Source organism: Manacus vitellinus, unplaced genomic scaffold, assembly GCF_001715985.3.
Source record: "Manacus vitellinus isolate BGI_N305 unplaced genomic scaffold, ASM171598v3 scaffold_1_pilon, whole genome shotgun sequence".
NCBI classification, from domain to species: domain Eukaryota; kingdom Metazoa; phylum Chordata; class Aves; order Passeriformes; family Pipridae; genus Manacus; species Manacus vitellinus.
Genome location: NW_021939396.1, coordinates 46,434,917 through 46,456,472, shown reverse-complemented (window position 1 = coordinate 46,456,472; position 21,556 = coordinate 46,434,917). Strand labels below are relative to the sequence as shown.

Sequence of the window (21,556 nt, the reverse complement as noted above, 5' to 3'; positions counted from 1 at the left end):
TCCATTCAAGATGTCTATATTAGAGAAGAGTAAGTACAGAAATTGTAAAATCTACAGGAATAGGATGGTTATGCTTGAAAATTTATTATCATTTATTATTAGATTACATAGATAAGAGAGGAAAATTGGAAAAGGCCTCTCCAGTCTCAAAGTCTTTGCTCCTCCTGGGATTTAGTTGCTATGTGTGATAGACCTAGCCCATAATTAAAGCCTGCTTTTTACATTGTCTATTCAGCTAAATTAAAAAAAATAAATTTCTCGATGAATAGAGAAATTTTTAAAATATTATTTTTAAAATAATTATTAAAATAATTATTTTAAAAATAATAGATGAAGTTATGATCTTGGTTTATTAAAAACACTGATAAAATCATTGTAAACAAAGCATAATGAAAAAATTATGAAAGTGTGCATATAAGGGTGATAAATATTTTGATTTATTGTGGGTCAACAAACCTAAGCCTTGGAATGAAGCTGAAATAGAATACATCCTAAATTGTTATATATCATCTTTGTTTAATATTCTAGAATAGTTTCATAATCCAGTCTATTAAATCTAATTATAAATGTTCTCTATAAGTAATCTGTGCTAATAAACTCATAATTACATCGTTAAAGTAGTCAATCATGAAGAATTTTATGGAAGTTCCAAAATGTTCCAGTATTACTGGTTGACCTCTTTACATGTGAGCTTATATCCTGTCCTTTTCACACATATGTTAGTCTTGGACTGCAGTAAAATTAAGAAAAATAATAATTTTTATTTAAAAAATTAAGAAAAAACATTGAAATTCAGCTTCATTAAGAGCGTTTCTCATCTGTAGGTTTCAGTGTGAATGTCAGCATAACACTTGTGGGGAAACCTGTGATCACTGCTGCCCTGGATATAATCAGAAACAGTGGCAACCTGCAACAGCTGGGAACACAAACATATGTGAACGTGAGTAGCTGAAAAGATAGTGGGTTAAAAGGGGTATTGACAAGATGGTGGGAATTAGCTGCAGCACACACGTTCATTGAACTTAACTAGCACACTGCATGTTTTAACACCCTTTTTTCTTTACAGAGGAAATTCTTTCCATACAGCAATGAGAAGAAGATGATGCAGTGAATATTATTTGTGTTCTTTCTTACTAAACATCTAAAATACTAATTTGTGTGAAAATATGACATGAGAAAGGTGGAAGCCTTCTTGTAGTACACTGGGTCAACATCTCTCCCCAGTCATAGCTGTCTGCTGATAGACTGCGGATTCCCCCAAAAGAGCAGAGACTAGAGGCATCTTGGTGTTCAGATTGCAGAGAGATTGCTCAAGGCTTACAGGTGCTTGAGCTGCCCTCCCTTCTCATGCTGGTAGTTGTCCCTCGCTGACTGTATGTCAGTGGGCAAAAAGGTGTTCCTGCTGGGGAGTCCTGGTGATCCCACACTTGTAGTTGGGAGTTTGGAGTGTGCTAGCCAGACAAAGTAGCCAAGCTGGAGAAGGCCACTCATTCGCCTTTCTCCCACTTCCCTGTCTTTTATTCTTTTGTTAAAGAAAGCGATGGCACGGTCTCTCTTTTGGTGATGGTTATGTGCTGTCACACAGAGGTGTTTTGCATCCCTCTGGCCAGAAACCAGGTAGTGTGGTACAGAAAGTGTTGCAACCTTTGTGCACAGCCATCTCCTTTGTGTCTGGCCCAATCTATATTTCCCGTCTGCCTTTCCTGAGAGTAGCACAGCCAGTGGGTACAAACTGTTAACAGGAGAACTTTATTCGAAAGCCAAAGAGATGTAACTATATAATTAGTTTGAGGAATAAAGAGATGACTTGTTTAATGAAAACTGCAGTAGTGTGACTTGGGAGGGGGAAGGGAGGTTGTGTGTGATTAAAATGTTTGATAGGAAGTAGGCATGTTGGGACAGTTTTCGAACAATATCTGAAACCTCATTCAAGTTCCCCTGTTTGAAAGGAAAATATTTTCTGCCAGAAAAGAGATAGATAAAGAGCATAAATAATGTCATGTTTTTTAAAGAGTGAGTTAATAGAATATCATCTACAAGATTCTGAGCCAAAACAACTGTTTCTAAGTGCCTCTGAAAAAAATAGCCTTTTTAGTATGGATTGCTCCTAGCGGTTTGAGGTGATTTGTTGAGAGCATTTGCCAGGTGCAGACCTCTTTTGCTGGCAACCATTAGTGAGGGAATTAAAGCAACCCCATTACTTTCCAGAAGCCTGAGGTTCTTTAAGGGAAACCGAAAGAGGTTGGTGGGAGCTTGTAGGGATCAGCCCAACATTTTGTTACGAGTTTCCCAGTACTGTATGGGACAGCAAATGGCCTGAAGTGGTGAAAACATGCTTGATGAGATAGAAGGAGTCTCTATTGCCCTCTAAGAGAACATACTATTACTATAATCAGAGGAAATAATTTCCCCTTTGCTGTTAGAAGACATGTGAGCTGTAGCTCAGAGACGGTTTGGCCCTAGAGGCATGGGAGCAATTATTTACACTGTAAATATATACATATATTTTTTATATTCTCTTCTTTCCTTTTCTGACTTAATATCTTGAGCCAGCATGTCATTTGTGCAATGTTTTGTTTTCTTGAACAATCACATGAATAAAAAACCCCAAAGTTCTTCCTAGGCTATCACAACCTGGCCAGGGAACCCAGTCTTGACCTGTCTGGTTTCCTGTCAGCAGACCTTAAAGGAACCTGATGGCAGGCCAGCACCTCAGCTGTGTGGTTGGTAGTTTCTAGGAAAGGGTTTCCTTGTCCACAGCTGTTCAGATATAAGAACGTGGAGCAGATACAGGGAATTATTCAGTTTCCCTTGTCTGTATGATCATGTAGCAAGGCGTGGAGAATCACTTGTCCCTGAGTTGAGCTCCCAGTTGCGCCAGGTGCTTGGAATAGAGTTTGGAGGAATTATCTCCCATATACTTCCCTCATAATGAAGAAAGAAGGGCCAGGACCCTTAACTTCTGTAACCTACTGCCTTCCAGAGTATTGTATCCCCAGGTCCAGATGAAGGAAGGGTTTCCCTAAACATGAAATAATAGCATTGTCAATTCAAAACTTGAGGAATTTCCTGGGAAGGTTTCTCTGGAGTGCCGAAGCAGCTGTAATTAAAGGCTCAACTAGCACGCAGATGCCTGGGGAAGCCTTTTTTGGTTCCTGCATTCTTTCAGGAAAATTCCTATTTGTTCCTCTCCAGTGAGGAAAGATCAGATGAGAAAAAAGAGGACGTGGGATGAGTTTCTGGTAAAACCATGGCCATGCCCTTTGATTTATTCTGTTTGATTGCTGTTATGTTTGGTTACTACTCTGAATTATATTATAGTTCTGGAAGATTTCAGTGAAGACAGGCAGAGCTTTATATGACTAATGGGAGGGGATTAGTTTTAACTAAGATGAGATACAAATAACTGATCTGTAGGAAATTATATAAATTATTTTCTGGGTAAATCCATCACCCTTTACTCAAACATTAGACTGGCCCTGCAATTTATGTTGCCAGGCCTTTTTGCCAAAGATAAAAGAGCAAAGTTTTTTGGGATTAAGTTCTCCCACCTTGATCTAAGGAGATTGGTGAAGGCCTGATGTCTGTACAAGGCCACAAGTGGATACATCAGTGGATTTATCTCAGATGTTTTCAATAGGTGAATATCCTAGGGTGAAGCACCTGTGAGGCTGATGTGCCTGCAAGCAAAGCCTCACAAATATCTCTTGATCTCTTCTGAGCAGTGCATTCTTAACATCTATGAGAAGAAGTGTAGCAGAACATGTATGTGTAGATGGATTCAGATCAACTCTGAGTTCAGCTGTTGCATTTGTTTAGCTTAACAGGAGGGAAAAGTAAAGGAAAGGAAACCCTAGCCACAAACCACCCAAAGTAAAATTTGTCACAGCTGAGACTATAAACAACCGTACACTGGGGAAATGGGTTATCTCAGTCACCCAATTCTATCCTTTTCTAAATAATAATAATAATAACAACAACGACAACAATATTGTTGGTGGTATTACTGTTCTTCATACCATACTTCTCTAAACCACTTCTTGTGTTCACAATTCTCGGGAAGTAGAATCAGCCCATATTTAAAATGTCTCCATTCAGAAGACAGCAGCTGGGCAAATGTATAGCCAAGCTTGCTGGTGTATCTGTATCTACAGCTGAATATGAGAGTTCTTTGGTGTAGGTATTTCTGTTTAAATACGTATATCTTATCTGTAATTGTTTATTTTAAATAAAGGTTTTGTGCACAGAATATCAGCCCAGATGTATCTTGTTAGACATGAAAAAATAGAATAAACATTTGAGCATGTTTTTGATAGTTTTAAAAAATTGCTGTAACCATTCTTCTGGAGCTTCCTAGTTCTGCATTTATGCATAAATAAATAGGCTTGAGATGGTACAACTGTTGCCTCCTCTGATAAGCCTAGCAGCACTTTTTCTTCATTGCTACATGACCGTACTATGTTTCTGGTATGAAAATATGAAATTTCAGTTGTTGATAGGTAAATATTTGCTTTTGAGTGTATCCCAGCATGCCTGAGTATACCCATACAAAAAATCTAAGCTTCTTTTCCACTTTGCTACGTTACTGAATTCCAGCAAAAAAAGAAAGCTGACTTGGAATATTACTTTTTCAGCCTGCAATTGCCATGGACATGCCACTGATTGCTACTATGATGCTGATGTTGATCAACGTCGAGAAAGCTTAAACATCCATGGGCATTATGAAGGTGGAGGAGTCTGCATTAACTGCCAGGTAAAAACGTCATTTTGGTCAGTTTAAATAAATGATGATTGAAGAAGGGCTACTGGAGTGGAATTGTCTCCACACCAATAGTTTTGGGGCTGACTAGTCTAGATAGGCCTATTTTTTCTGGTGTACTCAAAGCATGGAAAAAGACGTGTGAAAATAATTTACATTGTACAACAATACTTGTTAATGTGTAAAAGACATATACAAATTGTATTTATTGGCTCAGTCCTGTGTGATTCAAATAAAACCACATAATGTAACAATTCAATCTACTATAAAAACATTTTCTTGCTTAACGGAAGGAAGTAAAATTAACCAAATAAAATGCCAGCTCAGGCCAGGTGGTTCCTTACTGCAGCAAAACACAGAGGGCTCTCCCTCATCAGCAGAAGTAAAGGAGGATATAGACTCTACCAAGATGAAAACTTACTGGTATTGGAAAAGCACAGAATCATTCAAGGGACCTCTGGAAGTCATCTGGACTAGTGCTTCACTCAAACCAAGCCTAGATGCAAAATTACGTCTGGTTGCATTGAGAAATACCCAGTTACTTCTGAAAATTAGACCAAGGATGCACATTACACAGACCCTGGGTAATCTTTTATAGCACTTAATCACACTCATGGTAAAGAGATTTTTGTTACTGTTCAGTAGGAATTTACCCAATTGCAACTTGTGATAGTTGGCTTTGGGGCTTTTGTTGTGCATCTGTGAGAAGAGTTGGTTCTATCTTAACTTCTGTCTGTAACTCCCTCTTTAGGTAGAGGAAAACTGTCATTAGGTACCTCTATCCTCCTGGAACATCTCTTCTCCAGATGGAGAACATGTTCTTGGAAAGAGAAAGAATGTCTCTCATTCTGAGTAGCTTGTTCTACTCTGGCTAATTACTACGAGGAAAGATCATAAAAGGCTCTGATAAAGTTGATCTTATCTTGGACTTATCTCTGCTTTGAGTGACACTGAACCATTTGACCTCCTGAGATCCCTTTCAACCTGAATTATTCATTGCTTCAGTGACTTCATGGCTAAATACATCCAAACTTATTTGGAAGTCTGTCTTCCTTTTGTTGTCTAGTCATCTGGTGCATGATGTGTGGTGGCAAGCAGCTGACCAGAACACTGCATTACAGGAAAATTGTCATCAAGTCTGTGTTCCTGTGAAACCTCATGATTTATGTATTATCATGCTGTGCATTTAAAAATATAGCTGTATTTAAGGAACAAAAAAAGGAAATATCCAGTAAAGAGTATGTTTTCCATATTATTATTGCCACAATATAATCAGATATTGTCCAAAAGGCAGTCAGAAGAGAGTAGAGCTATTTTTACTAGCACGGGTAGAAGAAATGTTCTTTGTCTTCCAGTTGACATTTCTGTGCAGAACTTTGTTCATGCAGTCTAGTAAGATTTATCATGTTGGTCCTTTCTGTCAGCTCTTTGTTCATGAGAGAACATTTCTTTTATATTACTTCCAGGATAGAAAAGAGCAAAATTAGTCTAAATCTATGAGTTCTATGTTATATGACTGTTATGAATTGTTTGCAGTTAATTTTGTGGAAGTGAATTTGGATTAAATGAGTTTACCATAAATCTAATTATAGATTTATTTTTTTTTATTAATAAAGTACATGGATTTAAATTTACTTTTTCTGTTTTCATCAGGGGGAAAGAAGTGTTAGGAATGGATGCCTCAACAAAGAAGTGATAGAGTGGAAATGTTGCATACAAAGATAGTTTCTTTAGAGTCTTATAACAGTGGAGCTCTGGAAATCACATAGTCCAACTCCCTACTCAGACCAGGTCTAATTAGGTCAGGTTGCTCAGGAACTCATTCATCCAAACTTTGAACTCCTCCCAGGATTGGAATGGCATACCCACTTATGGCAACCTGTTCAAGTGTTTGACTTGATAATTTTTTCCCCCAATATGTTATTGGAATTTCCCATGTTCCAATCTGTGCCTGTTGCCTCTCATCCTATTGCTGTGCACCTTTGGTAAGAGAGATTCATGAAGTTGATTGGGCATACTTTGCCCTAGGTGACCTCTGTTAAATATGTCCTGTCACCTTCCAGTCCTTTGTGTGTTCTAAGATGATTTGTTCACTGGATCTCCTTCCACACTGAGCAGTGAATTCCCATTGTCTTTTCTTTTGCTGCTGCTCTACTCCTAGAAACTTTTCCTTTTGCACTTCATCTTCCTTGCTAGTTTTAACTCCAGCTAGGCTTTAGCTTTCCTAACTCCACTCCTGCACGTTTGGGCAATATCTTTGTATTGCCACCAAGTAGCCTGTCCCTGCTTCTACTTTCTGTGTACTTTGTTTCTGAGTTAGAGGTCAATCAGGAAATCTGTGTTTATCTGTTCTGGCCTTCTGCCATACTTGCACCTTGGAAAGAACTGTTGTTTTTCTAAGGAGGCTGTACCTGAGAATCAACTGCCTCTCTTGGTTTTCTTTCCCCCCAGGAGAGTTTCACACAGAATCTTCCCAAAGCAGCTATGTGAGCAAGGCAAAATATGCTTTTCAGAAGCCCAGAATTGTAATTCTGCTATTAATCTTGCTTGCTTGTCTTAGAATCGTAAAATACACAATCTTGGGATCACTGAAGCCAGCGCTGCCCTCAACTTCACATGTTCTTCCTTGTTAGTGGGTGCCATTTGGAACAGAGCATCTCCCCTAAGTGGTTCATGAACCTCTACATCAGAAATTGTCTTTCATACATTCAGAATAATTTCTGGATTACTTGCACCTTGCTGCATTGCCCTACTAAAGTTATCTGTAGTATCTCTAGTTCTCTGTAGTATCTGTAGTTATCTTAGTAATAACACCTTCTCTTGTTCCCTAAAGAAGGTTTCATTTGCCTTCTTGTTCAGGTGGTCTGCAGTATCAGCTGTGCTGGCCTGTCCTCTGATCCTTACCCCCAAGCTCTGTACAGGTTAATGACCTGCCCCAAGCTCCAGGGAGAGGCCCGGGCACTCTCCACCGCCCCAGACCTGGACAGTGGCATCCTCTTCCTGAAGCTCTGTCTGGGCTGGTGCCTCTGGTGTGCCACTGGAGTTAGCACCAGTAGTCTCTGAAGAATGTGCAGTGTCCTGGCTGCCCTGTTGATAACTGCCCACCAGTCCCTCTAGTAAATACTGGGTCCCTGCTCAGCCCTGAATTGCAACACTCCCTAAGGAGGAACTAAACAGCGAGTGGGAGCTGGGGGAAACTGCTTTGGTTGCTCCAGGGCAAAGCTTCCTGCTCTGGTTCCCTGCTCACACATCTATAAGCTCATCAGGATGCCTTCATGTGACCATGATTTATTGAACTGGTACTTGCCATTGCTGCTGCAGACTCCTGCTGACCCATTGCAGGAGAGAGCTTTGCTGCACGAGTTGAAATATACTCAGGACTGTGTTCACAGCGCAATTACATATTTTTACTGTAGTTCAAATTACTTAGGATTTTTTTTTCTGTGTGCCTAAAACATTTATTTATAGAGACATATACTTTTCTAATGGAAAAATCTGTTTTGTGCTGACTGGACTGTTTAGGTTTTGGTTTATTTTGATATGGCTGATCTTAGACACAGGGTATGCAAAAAATTGATATATAGTATGAGGAAAAATTCATGATTGCTTGAAAAATATATTTATTATGATAAGAAAGCAGATATCATAAGAATGATAAGAAGATATATCATGATATAAAGAGAATTTTCCAAATAATTTTTTAAATAGTTATTTTCTTTATAGTGTTTTAAAGATAAAATTCAGCTGCTTTATGCAAGAATACCATGATTCAGAAACCTGTAGAGAATAGGTGGTTAAAGAAGGCCGCATGATGATTGCTGTCTTCATTGCAGTCATATTCCCTTTTTTTCCTGTGCCAATCCTTTCTTAGTTGTATACAGAAGCAGGATGTTACTGTTTCTTAATTCTTCCAAGTTCCTCTTTTTACCTCATATTCTCCTTTTGTTTTATTTTGCACAGCATAACACAGCTGGTATTAACTGTGAGAAGTGTGCAAAAGGTTACTATCGTCCTTATGGTGTGCCAGTGAGAGCTCCTGATGGCTGTATACGTGAGTCCTACTCTATGCAGTATCTTCTTGTGGTGGTTTGAGAGTTTTTGTCTATAATAAAGGCATAAGATGCATCTTTTGGGGAGGAAAAATGAAGAAGTGGCCAAAAGATGTTGGGGAACATCTGCAAATGACTTTCTGTCTTGCTTTAGACTTTTTTAATTGTATTATTCTGTACTTATGTGTCATATGAGCATAAAGCTTCAACCAGCAGCAGGACAATAGGAGGAAGTAAGGCAGTAAAGGCTTGTGAGGAGATAGGATCACAGAAACCTGGGGTACTGCTACACACCCCACAGTGAGGAGGACCTCAGGACCTCTAGGGAGCCACTCTCATCTCTTCTCATGATCTTGCTTCTCTTAGCTCTCTAATGTACATGTGAGGTATCCTTTGGCTCTTGGTCACTTGAAGATTTTGTTCTATAGCTCAAAAGGTCACAAGGATCACTACTCTGATTTTATGCAATGCTGAACCTATTGACTGGGAAGGGATGCAATAGGATAATTACTAATGGAACATTTAAAAAAGAAGAACTGAGTATAGGTAAGAGATAAGGGTTGGATTACAAACAGGCTGAAGGATCCATGTCACAGGTGGGATGAAAATACAGTTATGTATTGAAATGAATGGGAAGTCAGCAAAGCCATGGCCTTGATACTGCATGTTGTGTGTCAGGGAACATGGATGGAGTGTGGTGCTTAGCCTAGACCATGGAGAGATATGAGAAGTTGCCACAGAAAAGATAATTGCTGCAGTGCTGTGGAGTAATGATGTGCAGATTTTGGAATTAAAATACCCTATTCACTCTAAGAAAATAACATGGGTCTTTCTTCTAAGAGATGTATTGATGATATAAAGTCCTTGGGAAAAACTGCATGAAAATGTTAATTCTTTCAATAACGAGTCATTCAGAACTGCAAATTTATTGTTATAATGGCACTGTGAGCTGCTGTGAAAGGCAAATTATTATTTTCTAAAGAGTGCCTAATTGCTGATACCTTTATTTAGCCTGCAGTTGTAACTTGGAGCATTCAGAAGGCTGTGAGGAAGGGTCTGGCCGCTGCTTCTGTAAGCAGAATTTCCAGGGAGAAAACTGTGAACGCTGTGCTGATGGATTCTATGGTTATCCATTTTGTATCTGTAAGTATACAAGTACAAATGCTTCTTTTTCTCTATTTTAAAGGCATATTAAAGAATTAACAGTTTTCATTACACTTGACTTGGTTAAAAAACATCTGGTATTTCAGCTTCACATGTTTACATGATCTGATAAATCAGTTGTTATAATACTGAAGAGAGTCAGGTTTATTTAACAGAACAGTAATGACTTGAAAATCAAAGAGATTTTGCTGCATTCTCACAATTCTGCATTCTTTTAAGACATCAAGTCTACAGCCTATCTCTCAGTAAATCATGAACTCCAGTCCTAAAGCCTTGAACAAATCATTTAAACATGTGTCAGGGTCTTTAGGTATAAAGACCACTTGGATCAAGAAGTAGAATATGACTGTAGTGAGAGAGAAGAGAAACTGTGTATGTGTTCTCCTTGACACCTCCTAGGATTTGGAACTTGCATATCTTATAAACAATGCTTTTACCATAAAAAATTGTATATAAAATAACTGAGAAGAAAATGTAACATCAGGATTGTATTTGCTGCATAGAAGCTTGTGACTCCATGAAAAGATTGTAAAAATGCATCGGTGGGATGTTTTGTGCCTTTAGGAGAAAGAAGTGTGTTTCTGACAAAATAGTTATTGTTCTGGGGCAAGATTTGAGGTCTGACTAAAATAAAGGTACTGTGATAGAAACACAAGAAGAGGAAAACCGTACGAAACAAAAAAAAACCACCTGTAAAAATTGAATGTTGTTTGAATTCAATGGCTGTGATAGCATAAATCCTGTACAGTGCATTCTAGATTGTCACATCTGATATATCCTCTTGATTGAAATCCAATGTTTTTAAATAATTTCAGCTCGGGTAGACATTGATCTAAGTCCCACTGATGTTTGTCTCATGGGCTTTGGATTCCATCTTAATGCAGGAATGTTTAAGAATGGGAAAGACATTCCAACAGTCTGGAGGATTTTTAAATAAAAGCTCTGGAGGTGTACTGTACATGTCATGAATTTTGGCAGTTCATGTAGCAAGTGGTAATGCCACACAGAAGGAGATGAACCTTCAGCTGGAAGCAGGAAGTCTGAAATAAATATGGAGCTCCCTAGATAGCTCTCCTAACACTGTTTGGTGGAAGTGAATTTTCTGCATGAAAGCATATAGGGAGCAGGGAAGCAACTTGATTTAATTTCCAAATGATGTCTGGCCTTTCATACTGTTATTTTGAGAAGGGAAGTTTGTACCTGAATTGGAAATCAAAAGTAAAATGTTTCTTACCCTGTTCCTAACTGAAAGAAAATTAAGCTGAAACCATATGAATATCATGCTCTCTGTATTGACAGGAGATGAATTAATTGTTTGTCATTATTTTCAATGAAATCAATGTGTCTGTTTCAAATAAACCTCATTGTTTCTTTTGTTTTAAAGATACTCCCGTATATCCTTTTACTTCTTCAATTCCAAGAGATGCTGTGGCTGGTGACATAATAGGCAAGTTCTTGGTGTTTCTTTTTCCCATTTCGCTGTTTTTCCCCATGTTGCTGTTTTTCACTGTTTCAGTGGTGCCTGCTCTTTCGTAAAATCATAGAATCATTTAGGTTGCTCTTTCATGGAGATTTATGTAGGAATTTTGTCACTGTTGGCATTTATCTTTCAGAGAATCTTTTTTCTTGCTAGAAATTCATCATATTGTATTAGAGTTTAGTGGGCTAGTTCCAGAAAGAGTTATGGATCAAAATAGCTTTGACCAGCCTCTGGCAAACATCTGCAGGAGGGGCTGACCATCTTGCTTGGTGCTCTAATGAACAGATCCATCAAGACTTTCTGACACGTACAACTTTCTGACATGACAACCCCTGATTTGTGGTGTAAATCTCTTCCTTAATGCTAACTGGCCTCTGCCTTAGGACTATCCTCTTTCACCTGGCAAATTGTACATTGCCCTTGGCAGTGAAGGACTTTGATTTCTAAGAGAACTACATATTTCTTATATAGCCAACTGCAAAGCTGCCTGAAATCCAATCCTTTGGTGGGCTTATATTTTTTAGTATATGTTATCCTACTGCAGAACAGAGACATCATCACAGCTAGTACTAAATCACTTATGTACTTGTAATGCACGTCAGGATTAATGACTTAAAAAACCCTTGTAGCCTTTTCCATATCCCAAAATCAACATGCTTACCTTTATTTCTATTAGCTTTAATAAAACTGGAATTTATGTTGGCAAATGAAAAAGTGTTTTCTTCCCCAAATGTAGCAGACATTTAGATATAAGCAGACAGTACAAATTCATGTATGTATATTCAAATCCATGTATGTATTTACAAGTCTCAATTGTTTTCTTGAAAGTGTCTGCAGATGCCATCACAACCCAAAAAGCCTCAGTCTCCTGTAGCACTTATCTCTTTCATACAGCATCCAAAATAATTGCCCTGGTAGGCCTCTGGGTATGCTCTGTTGCATATCCTCTTCTTTCACAAATTTTTAAAAGAAAGAAGAAGGAAAACTCCAAAGGAAAATGAATATAACAGGAGAAAACAGATCTTGAGCTATCTACGTTTTCAAAGAGCAGCATCTGAAGACATAAAAGCAGCTGCCTCTGAATGAAAGCTTCTGTGTAGAAGTTGTAAATTTGTGCTGGCAGACCTAGCACGATTACAGTTCATTGTTTGTTGAAATGAGATTTGCATGTAACAGGTAGTTTTCTTGGTTCAAGAGTAGTAATTACTAAGCACTGATCTTGTTTTTCTCTGCAAAATGACAAGGAATTGTGTTATTTTTTGCACTAACTTTGTTTCTTTCTTTTCCTTACCTCTTGTAACTAGAAGGTGGCTGCAAACCAGGGTATTTTGGCCCCCAGTGTCTGCGTAAGTGCCATAGTTTCTTTGACACTTGGAGCTTGCGCTCCAGAGTAAATGCCAGCCTCTGGCTTCCAAGGGAAATAAGAACTTTTATGATCATAATGCTGCAAATGTTTTCTTTATGAATGTGCTCTTCAGCATGCCAGTGCCACGGCGCAGGAACGCTGGGTGATGACTGCGATGGAAGTACCGGGCAGTGCAGATGTCGAACTGGATTTGGGGGTTTTTCCTGTGACACCTGTTCAGTGGGGTATTTTCAGTACCCCTTCTGCCAGGGTAAGCCAAACATTCCTTTTGGCAAGCATATTCAAAACACAGACCCAAGTTTTATACTAAAGGATGAAGTTCTTTTGCCATCTAGGTGTGTTCATACAGGGCTCTCCCAAAACTGACACAAGTCAAAAAAGAAGAAAAATGTGATGAGGGGAGATTTCAATCTAGAAATGTCCCTGTTTCCTTGGTTGCTGTTTACTGTGTGATGCAGCTGCCAGACTCCAAATTGGAGTTGGATTTAGTAACACTGATGAAATTTAGAATACCTTTGGGAACATTACTGTTACTTACCCTTGTTTTTCTTAAAAAAAATTATGTTTGAGTTTGCAGCATCACTTTGATGTACCAAGTTCCTCTTTCTCATTGATACTGGAAAACCAACTGGTTTTGAACTTTAATATCCATCTCTGGACTGTCTTTTTAGGCATTTTATTAACCACTCCCACCTGAGATTGTAAATCCAAGCCATAAATTGTTTCATGCCATCTCAAGAGAGATGGAACTACTTTCAATAGTTGGCATACCGCTCGGTATTGATCAATCAGACTCTGAGTGGAAACAGGCCAAGTGTAGTGCTTTGGCACTGATATTGAACCCAGTACTTCAAGCCAGCTTCTTTTGCTCTTTCATTGTTTCCCTTGATGCTGAATTATTACTGTTGTGGGCAATCAGTAAAAGCTGTTATGAATCAAAATAAATCTGATGAGAAAATTTTGATCCTGTTGAGCCTCAGGGAGTTGCTTTTACTTTTTTTTTGATATTTTTATTTCAAGAAAGATAAGAGAGCCTGTGCAGAGACTACCTCTGAAATATCTTTTCTCGTTTGCAGTGTGTGAATGTAACTCAGCAGGTACCCAGCCCGAAATCTGTGACTTTCTTGGGAGGTGTCTTTGTCGCTCAGGGGTCACTGGACTTCAGTGTGACAGCTGCCAGCCTGGCCACCACTCGTTCCCTGCCTGCCAAGGTAAGGCTGCTGATTGCACGTACAGCATCAAACAAGCCCCTGAAAAGGCAGACAGGAGCATACCCTTTTTGTGTACCCTTTTTGCAGTGGCTGGAGCAACATTCACACTAGTAAATAGGCAGGCACTCTTGTGCTGAAATACTCATATACTCTAATTCTCCAATTCCAGGCATGTTTCCATAGTAGAGAAAAATTATATAGTCTGTTTACTCACAGGGTTGTTTTATTTTTCTGCGTGATCAGACTATTTGATGTACCGTCAGTCAGCACAGCTGTCTTACTAATAACCACAGCCTATTCTCACATGAAGGCCCACAGCAACAGGGCAGACTTGGCTGCTAAGGAACTGATCTACTTTTGCAGAGGGTCTGTGTCTGGTACCTTGTAAAATGTGTGTTCTGAAAATCTGAAGCTCCCATTTTGCCCTTCATGGTGATTTCTCCCTGGTTTTAAGATCATCTGACAGTCACCAGGCCAACCTCTGTCTGTGTAATCATGAAACGTGGAAAATCTCTATGGAGTTTCCCCAAAGTATGTGCTACCAAGGACTAGCCTGCTTTTTTACAAGAGAAGGAAATCAGTGAAGTATAACTTCTGATATGTACTTTTGGAGTATAACATAACAGTCTTGTGTGTGCATGAAGACTCCATCAAGTATTACTTGGACCTTAGGTTTTGTCTGCCTTTGCAGTGAGTGAGAGAGGGGCCCTTAATCCTTAGTAAACTTTATGTTGAGAAAGAATATAGACTATTACTGGGTTCTGGTATGTGCTTTCCTGTTCAGATTAACAAGATTTTTGTAGACCATTATGATTTACTTTCTTCTACCGTGTTATTTTTGGTTGTTGGCTATATCAGTTCTGCTTATACACTTTTTTATCTCCTGTGAATGGACAGCAGAATTCTTTGTGCCCTTGTGTCCTGATTTTGGCTGGAATAGGGTTAATTTTCTTCTTAGCACTGTGTACAGTGCTGTGTTTTACCTTTTTTTCTAATTCTTCTCCCCATCCCATGGGTGGGCTGTGAATGGCTGCATGTACCTAGTTGCCAGCTGGGGTGAAACTACCACACTTTGCAAAGGTGTTGTGTTGTGTTACCAAACACAATGGGTGGAACAAAGAAATAGCACATGACTGTGGTTTTTATCTGGAGTAGATGAACATTTTTTAATGAAAAACATAAAATCAGGATTCTCTGTTGGTACACAGTGTTCAGTGGTTTTAAAATAACCTTTTTTTTTCCTTAGAACAGAATCAAGAAACAATCTTAAAGTAAATCAAACCCATATTGAATATGTTTGATCGTTGAACACCAAAAGCTGAAAAGAGACATAAAAGCTTAAAGGAGCATGCAAAACAAATTGTAAAAGACAGATAAAAATAGTCAAAAACGCAGTCAGTTGGATTACTCAAAACTGCTGCAGTTCACAGTTTGTTCAGTTAAAATAAGCTGCAATGGGTTGGGTTTAAACTTTACGCAGCATGCTGCAAACTGTGGTGGAAAGTGAGTAGCCCAGCCTGCTACTCCTGTTTGGAGTTGTCATCTTCAAGAGGGAGATAGATCTATAACTTTTGGGCTGCTGCAACTACACTAATCTCTCTGGTCTTGCCTTGTTGAACTCAATAGAAGGTTTATTCAAATAGAGTGATATCAAAATAAAGCCTTCTAACAAAACAGTAGTATTAAAATTAGGATAGAGTGCAATATAATATTCAGCTAGAGGTGGACTCTAGTTTTTGGAAGCTTCAGTATTCATACTTCATATTTCTCTTATACTAACTTCCTAGCAAACCCTGCATCTTTCCAAGCATCTTTGAAGTAAACAGAATAAAGTCAGATGTCTTTGACTGAAGCAGAAAGGAACCAAAAGGGGCATCCAGAAACATGAATATTTTGGGTTTATATTTCTGTCAGTTCGCCATTTCTGTCAGTCATAAAATCCAAGGGATTAACTACAACACTTTGGCTTGTACCTGGGAGGTCTGGGATTCCCAGATGGGCTCCCATTTGTGTCCCTATGAAGTATGACCCTGTGTAACATCCAGCATCATCTCAATAAAATAGCACATGTTATCTGTGATGGAGTTGCTAGCCAAAATAGTGATAACTCCACAAGAAATTTGTGGAGTTATAGTCTGACAACATGCTTTTAGTGTTACATGCAGATTACTGCAATGCACTGCTTGCCACCTTGTAGAATCAAGATGTTGGCATGTTTACCTTGTTCATCATGAGCTTGTGCTTGTGCATTGTTACTTATACACATCTTGGTAGCCACTAGACCTGGTCTGGCTTGGTGGATGCTGTTTCTTAGAGGTAATTTTTTTTAAAGCTGTGAAGTACTTCTCTCATGTGACATTATTCATGTTGTAAGATGGATTTCTGTCGCTTACACGTTTTGCAAGGCATCTCTAAACTGGACATTATAGAATTGCAGGAATGTGATCATCAATGGTTGAGGAGGCAGTTACAGAATAAACATCTATTTCAGGGTATTAATTTTTGGTGGTAAAATAATGGTTTGTCTGGTTTTCTCATGATTGATTTACATTTAAAGATAAGGGGTTTTTTTGCAAATTCTAATTTAAATAACTGATGATTTAAACATGTATCTGTCAGGACAGATTTTTTTTTTTCCTCTGTGCAGAATGCAAATGTGATGGTGTCGGCTCAGTGGAGAATACATGTGATCCTAGAGGTCAGTGTCTGTGCCATAGTAACTACGCTGGACTTAGATGTGATCAGTGTGCTCCAGGATATTACAGCTACCCCAGCTGTTTGCGTGAGTAAAAGTCTTTTCTCCTTTTACTGGGGTTTTCCTTCTTGTATTTGCAATGCAGAAGAAAATAAATTTTCTCTAATATATTTCCATCTAAAACTACCCATGTAACCATGATAGCTTTGTTCCATCCAAAGCTGGCATCAACAACACTGAAAATCCAGGCAGTGGCCAGTCTTCTTGACCAGCACACACTCTGATAGTCCTCCCTGGCACGTCACTGCTGTTCGTGTGCTAGCTGGATTAATGTGAGCATGGCAATGTTTGCCCTTGGTGCAGTTGTGTGTCTCTTTTAAAATATGAAATCTAAAGCTTAGGCTGGGCAATGGGTATTTATGAGTTCTGGCTCACTCAACTTACAGAACATAGGCTGTGTTTCAACTGGTTTGGGCTTCTAATACTTGACACACTGTCCGGTAAACTTTATGGTAAGTGCAGTAGTGTGTGCTCATCATGTGTGCCAACACTGCACTGTAAGTCCTGTTCTTGATGGGCATGACTCTGCAAATTTTCCATCATACCAACAATTTTTCCTGCCCATGTGGGTCAGGCCCAGAACGTGTTGATAGTTTTTTCACATCACGTGGATGGAAGCCTGCGGGCTCTGTCATTAATATCAGCAAGCTCTTTTTTCGTTATGAACAGGACTACTCTTTCCTAGAAATCAAAATATTATTAATGCTAAAGAAGGAACATACCCTTATAATTCTGCTGTTGTTAATCACTGTAACCACAGCAAAACCCAATCCGACTGGTTTTTTTGTCTCCCTTTGGGAGACTGGCTCCTATTTCTCTAAAGTAATTGTCAGTAACTAATTAACCCTTAGACTCTATCTGAGCAAAGATTAATCCCCTGGGCTGCAGCAGCATTGTTCTTTTTTGTGGCATTATTCTTATTTACCCTGTGTACATAAATCATTTCACATCTGAGGCCTTACATAGGAATCTGGAACAAGACTGTTGCATGGTGTTTTTCAAAGGTTGCCTCTGGCCTCCTCTGCCCACAGATCCAAAGTTGTGATGGGCATGCAGATTGAGATTCTGTCTTTCATAGAATCATAGAATGGTTTGGGTTGGAAGGGACTGTGAAGATCATCTAGTTGCAACCCTTCTGGACATCATATTTTTAGGTGGAGATCTAATTACAGAATTTGCCCTGTGGTTTCTGTAACCATAAAAAGATCAAGAAAGCAGAAAGTCAAACCCAAGCCTGCTATTGGGATGGGACAAAGAAGTTGAGGAAGAGAGTTTCATTCTGGTTCCAGATAATCCTACTTGTTTCTGTCAAGATCAGAGGAAGAAAACCATGTCCATATGGTACAGGTCACCTCAAACTCCTAGTTTCCCCGTAGGGCCACGGACCCTGGGAGTTATAGAAGGACCTGTGAGCTATTTATTGGGAAGAAAACTGAAGAACACTCTACACAAATAATATTGAAAACCTCTTCAGTACTTAAGTTTTGGAAAGTTTTTGCTTGGTGCCTACGGGGTGAACCCTCCCACCACTGACAGTTTGTTGTTGTGTAGCTTGTCGGTGCTCTCCCGAGGGCTCCCAGCGTGGAGTGTGTGAGCCCCTGTCGGGGCAGTGCCCCTGTTGGACAGGCGTCACAGGACAACGGTGTGACAGATGCCTTTCTGCTGACAGCAGTTTTCCATACTGCGAAGGTAATGCTTGGGAGGGGAAATCTTGCATTCTGACTGGGATTGCAGGGCTCTCCGGAACGGTCTGCTGCATGCCAGGTTTTGTAGAAAACCTGAAACCTGGGAAGGGAGGAACCCCCCAGGAGCACATACTTTTTGTCATTCACCTATTTTGTCATTCTGTGTGTTATTTCATTAAGTGAACTGTAATATTAAAACCTATTTTTAGATGATAGCACAGAAACATTAAGAAAATATCTGTGGGTTTTCAAGTAACTACTTTGCATACAAGACCAAATAGTCTAAATCAGGCTAAATACACATTTGAAAAATATTAAAGGTTAAGTATTTGAGTCCCTCCAAAGTAACTATATTAAAAAGCCCAACCTGCTACGTTGTACTTCTGCACTACTACATTCCACAGCTCTGTTTTTAAAAGATCTTTCAATGTGTTTGCTTTATAAAGATGTCAGCCCTGAATGTGACCCTTCCGGGAGCATTGGTTCTCACTCTGTGAGTATTCTACCATTGCAGCTAACAGTATCTGCTAATCATTCAAGTGCCTTTGCTGAACACATTCACCTCATTGCTCAAGCCCTGAGTTCTTAGACTGTAAAATAATTGCACAAGCTTATTTGCAGAGTAACAGTGGAAATAAACTTTGTGTTTTGTTCTTTGATCATACCAGTGCAATTTACTGTCAAGGGTAGGGGTTTTTATCTTTTATATATAGAATATGCATACTCTTTATGTCTTCTTGGTATGCTGTAACACTAATATATACGTGCAGCTATAAGCCCATGCATGTCTCAAAAGACCTGGTTCTGGGTTGCAGCAGGCCCTTTCAGCATCAAGTTATTCTTGAAATAATTATTATGTCTTTGTAACTCTTGCTGTTCCACTATTATTGTTATTAATACAATGATGGTTATTAGTAGTAGCATATTACTAGAAATCACAGTCATTGCTAAATGTGTAGCTAAGACAACCTAGAGGGTAAGTCTGATGGATGGAAGGGCTATCTATGTGGGTTCCTTTATACAGCTGTGTGTGTCTTCCAGCAATAAAGGAAAGAGTAAATGTGAAAATGAATTATTATTTTTAAGGAAATATTTTTTTTATACTTATAGCAGTTATAATAAGGCTATGAAAGAATTGGAAAGTAGATCCATTGGGACATTTAGAATCGAGTAGATACATAAAAAATATCCAGGGTGCAAAAATCCTGTGCTGATAGGATAGACTTCTTAAATTTTTCTGAATTTAAGAAATCTGAATCAACCTCAATTTCCCTGCATCTCTAGAAATCAGTAAACTGCCTGAGCTGTTAATAATAATAGGGTTTTTTTTAGTACAAAAGAGGAGTGTGTTTTTTATGAAACAGATGAACTCATATTTACTCCTTTCTCTCATTAGGGCTACTGTCAATGTCTTCAGCACGTTGAAGGTCCTACCTGTAGTAAATGCAAACCGTTGTACTGGAACCTGGCCAGAGAAAACCCTGAGGGATGTACAGGTGACATATTTCTTTGGCTTATGAAATGTGTTAAGTTCTTTTAAAACTCATCTGTATTCACTGAAATCATCTTTGATGTTCAGGGACTTTCACAACTTATATTAACAGCATGTCTCTTATGCTACTTAGTTGTAGCAACAAAGTACCCATGATACCAGCAGTTACTTTGAGAAATGAGACCATAATATCATGAGTATTTGTCTAGTGCTGAACCAAGGTGTGCTCTAAGTTGCAGTAATGTGCACTTCATACAGCTCTATGGCAAATTTCTGGAGTGAGACGGGATTTCTGCCTGTAACACTGAAACCAGAATTTGACTCATTGTTTTGAGAAAAAAGTGTTTTGTCACTTCATATGATCTCCTAGTTGCAAAGAAATATAAAACCTCCTTGTGACCACAGGATGTGTCAAATCTGTTATGGCTTATGTCTTTATAATAATCTGTGATTTTTCAATGTTTTTTAACAGTGAGTGTTTGTTTCTCAGACAGACAATAAAAATTATAAAGATCAAAAAGGATTATAAAGATTAAAAAGGATAAAGACAAGAATTCTTTAAAGATTCTCTCCAACTATTTTCTTCCCAACAGGTTCCACCACAACAGCCACTTAGATAGGATGAGTAACTTTAGAGCTGATACTGGTATCATTACATCTTTGACTCTAGATCTCTAAATACTAAACAACTCCTCAAATATTAAGTACTGCGTCTTTCATGTAATTAATCTCTGCCTTCAGCCACGGAGTCAATACTGGGTTTCACCAAATTTCTAGGTCTGCAAAACTCCTTCCTGCAATATTTGCTCCATTTCTGTTTCATATGGAGAGTTGAACTGGTCCCAGAGCAGCACTGCAGAATAGAAGGTGCCAGTCAGGCTGGAAGAAACTGTTTTGCATCAATTGTCTGAATGTTTCTAAGAAAGAAAACAATTGTAAATTCAAACTCAATACTGTTTTGTTTTTTTTCAAATACAAGTTAGATCACTTGAAAACACACCAGTAAATTGCACATACTTAGAAATCCTTATTCTTTCTCCTTTGCATTTTCTTCTCACCTTGTACCATTATTTATCTGCTGTTCCAAACCTTCCAGAGCAAAATCCACCTTGTGGCAGAATGACTCCAAATTGAAGATTCAAGATGGTGGGGGTTTTTCCCTTCAAAGACAAAATGCTGGTTGTCTTTTTTTTTTTGTTTTTCATTTGTGCAGCATGCCAGTGTGATGTGAGTGGAACACTAAGTGGAGTCGGAGAATGTCAGCAGGTAAAGTGAAATTAAAAGAGATACTATTTATTGTAAAGATAAATCGTTGTAACATTTGGTAAGGTAGAAATCTTAGTACTGATTATTGCTTCTGCACATGAAGTAGCTAGTTTTATACAGCAAAGAATTAGTTTTATACATCCTAGGGATGTATAAAGTTTTGAAAATTGTTCATGTTCTTGAGTTTACGTATTTTCTACTCTGTTTATTGAAGATGATAAATAATATAAGTTATGTCCAGACAGTATTTTTTGTTGACATTAGAAAGTTCTCTCTTTAGAATTACAGGGAATTCTGAGTATTGAAAGATTAGAGTTCTGAAAAGCTAC

At 38.6% G+C, this 21,556-nt stretch overlaps 1 protein-coding gene across 1 annotated transcript in view; it reads left to right on the top strand.

The window, feature by feature from the left end:
- The window catches only part of LAMA3 (laminin subunit alpha 3), a 107,816-nt gene that overhangs the window by 16,881 nt on the left and 69,379 nt on the right, over positions 1-21,556 (top strand). Inside the window, exons 6-18 of the mRNA XM_018080963.2 lie at positions 825-940; positions 4,635-4,753; positions 8,720-8,810; positions 9,820-9,951; positions 11,357-11,419; positions 12,757-12,798; positions 12,931-13,068; positions 13,895-14,029; positions 16,677-16,811; positions 18,336-18,473; positions 18,916-18,962; positions 19,866-19,965; positions 21,175-21,227. Coding sequence (XP_017936452.2) covers positions 825-940; positions 4,635-4,753; positions 8,720-8,810; positions 9,820-9,951; positions 11,357-11,419; positions 12,757-12,798; positions 12,931-13,068; positions 13,895-14,029; positions 16,677-16,811; positions 18,336-18,473; positions 18,916-18,962; positions 19,866-19,965; positions 21,175-21,227 — 1,309 coding nt within the window. The remainder of the gene's footprint in view (positions 1-824; positions 941-4,634; positions 4,754-8,719; positions 8,811-9,819; positions 9,952-11,356; positions 11,420-12,756; positions 12,799-12,930; positions 13,069-13,894; positions 14,030-16,676; positions 16,812-18,335; positions 18,474-18,915; positions 18,963-19,865; positions 19,966-21,174; positions 21,228-21,556) is intronic.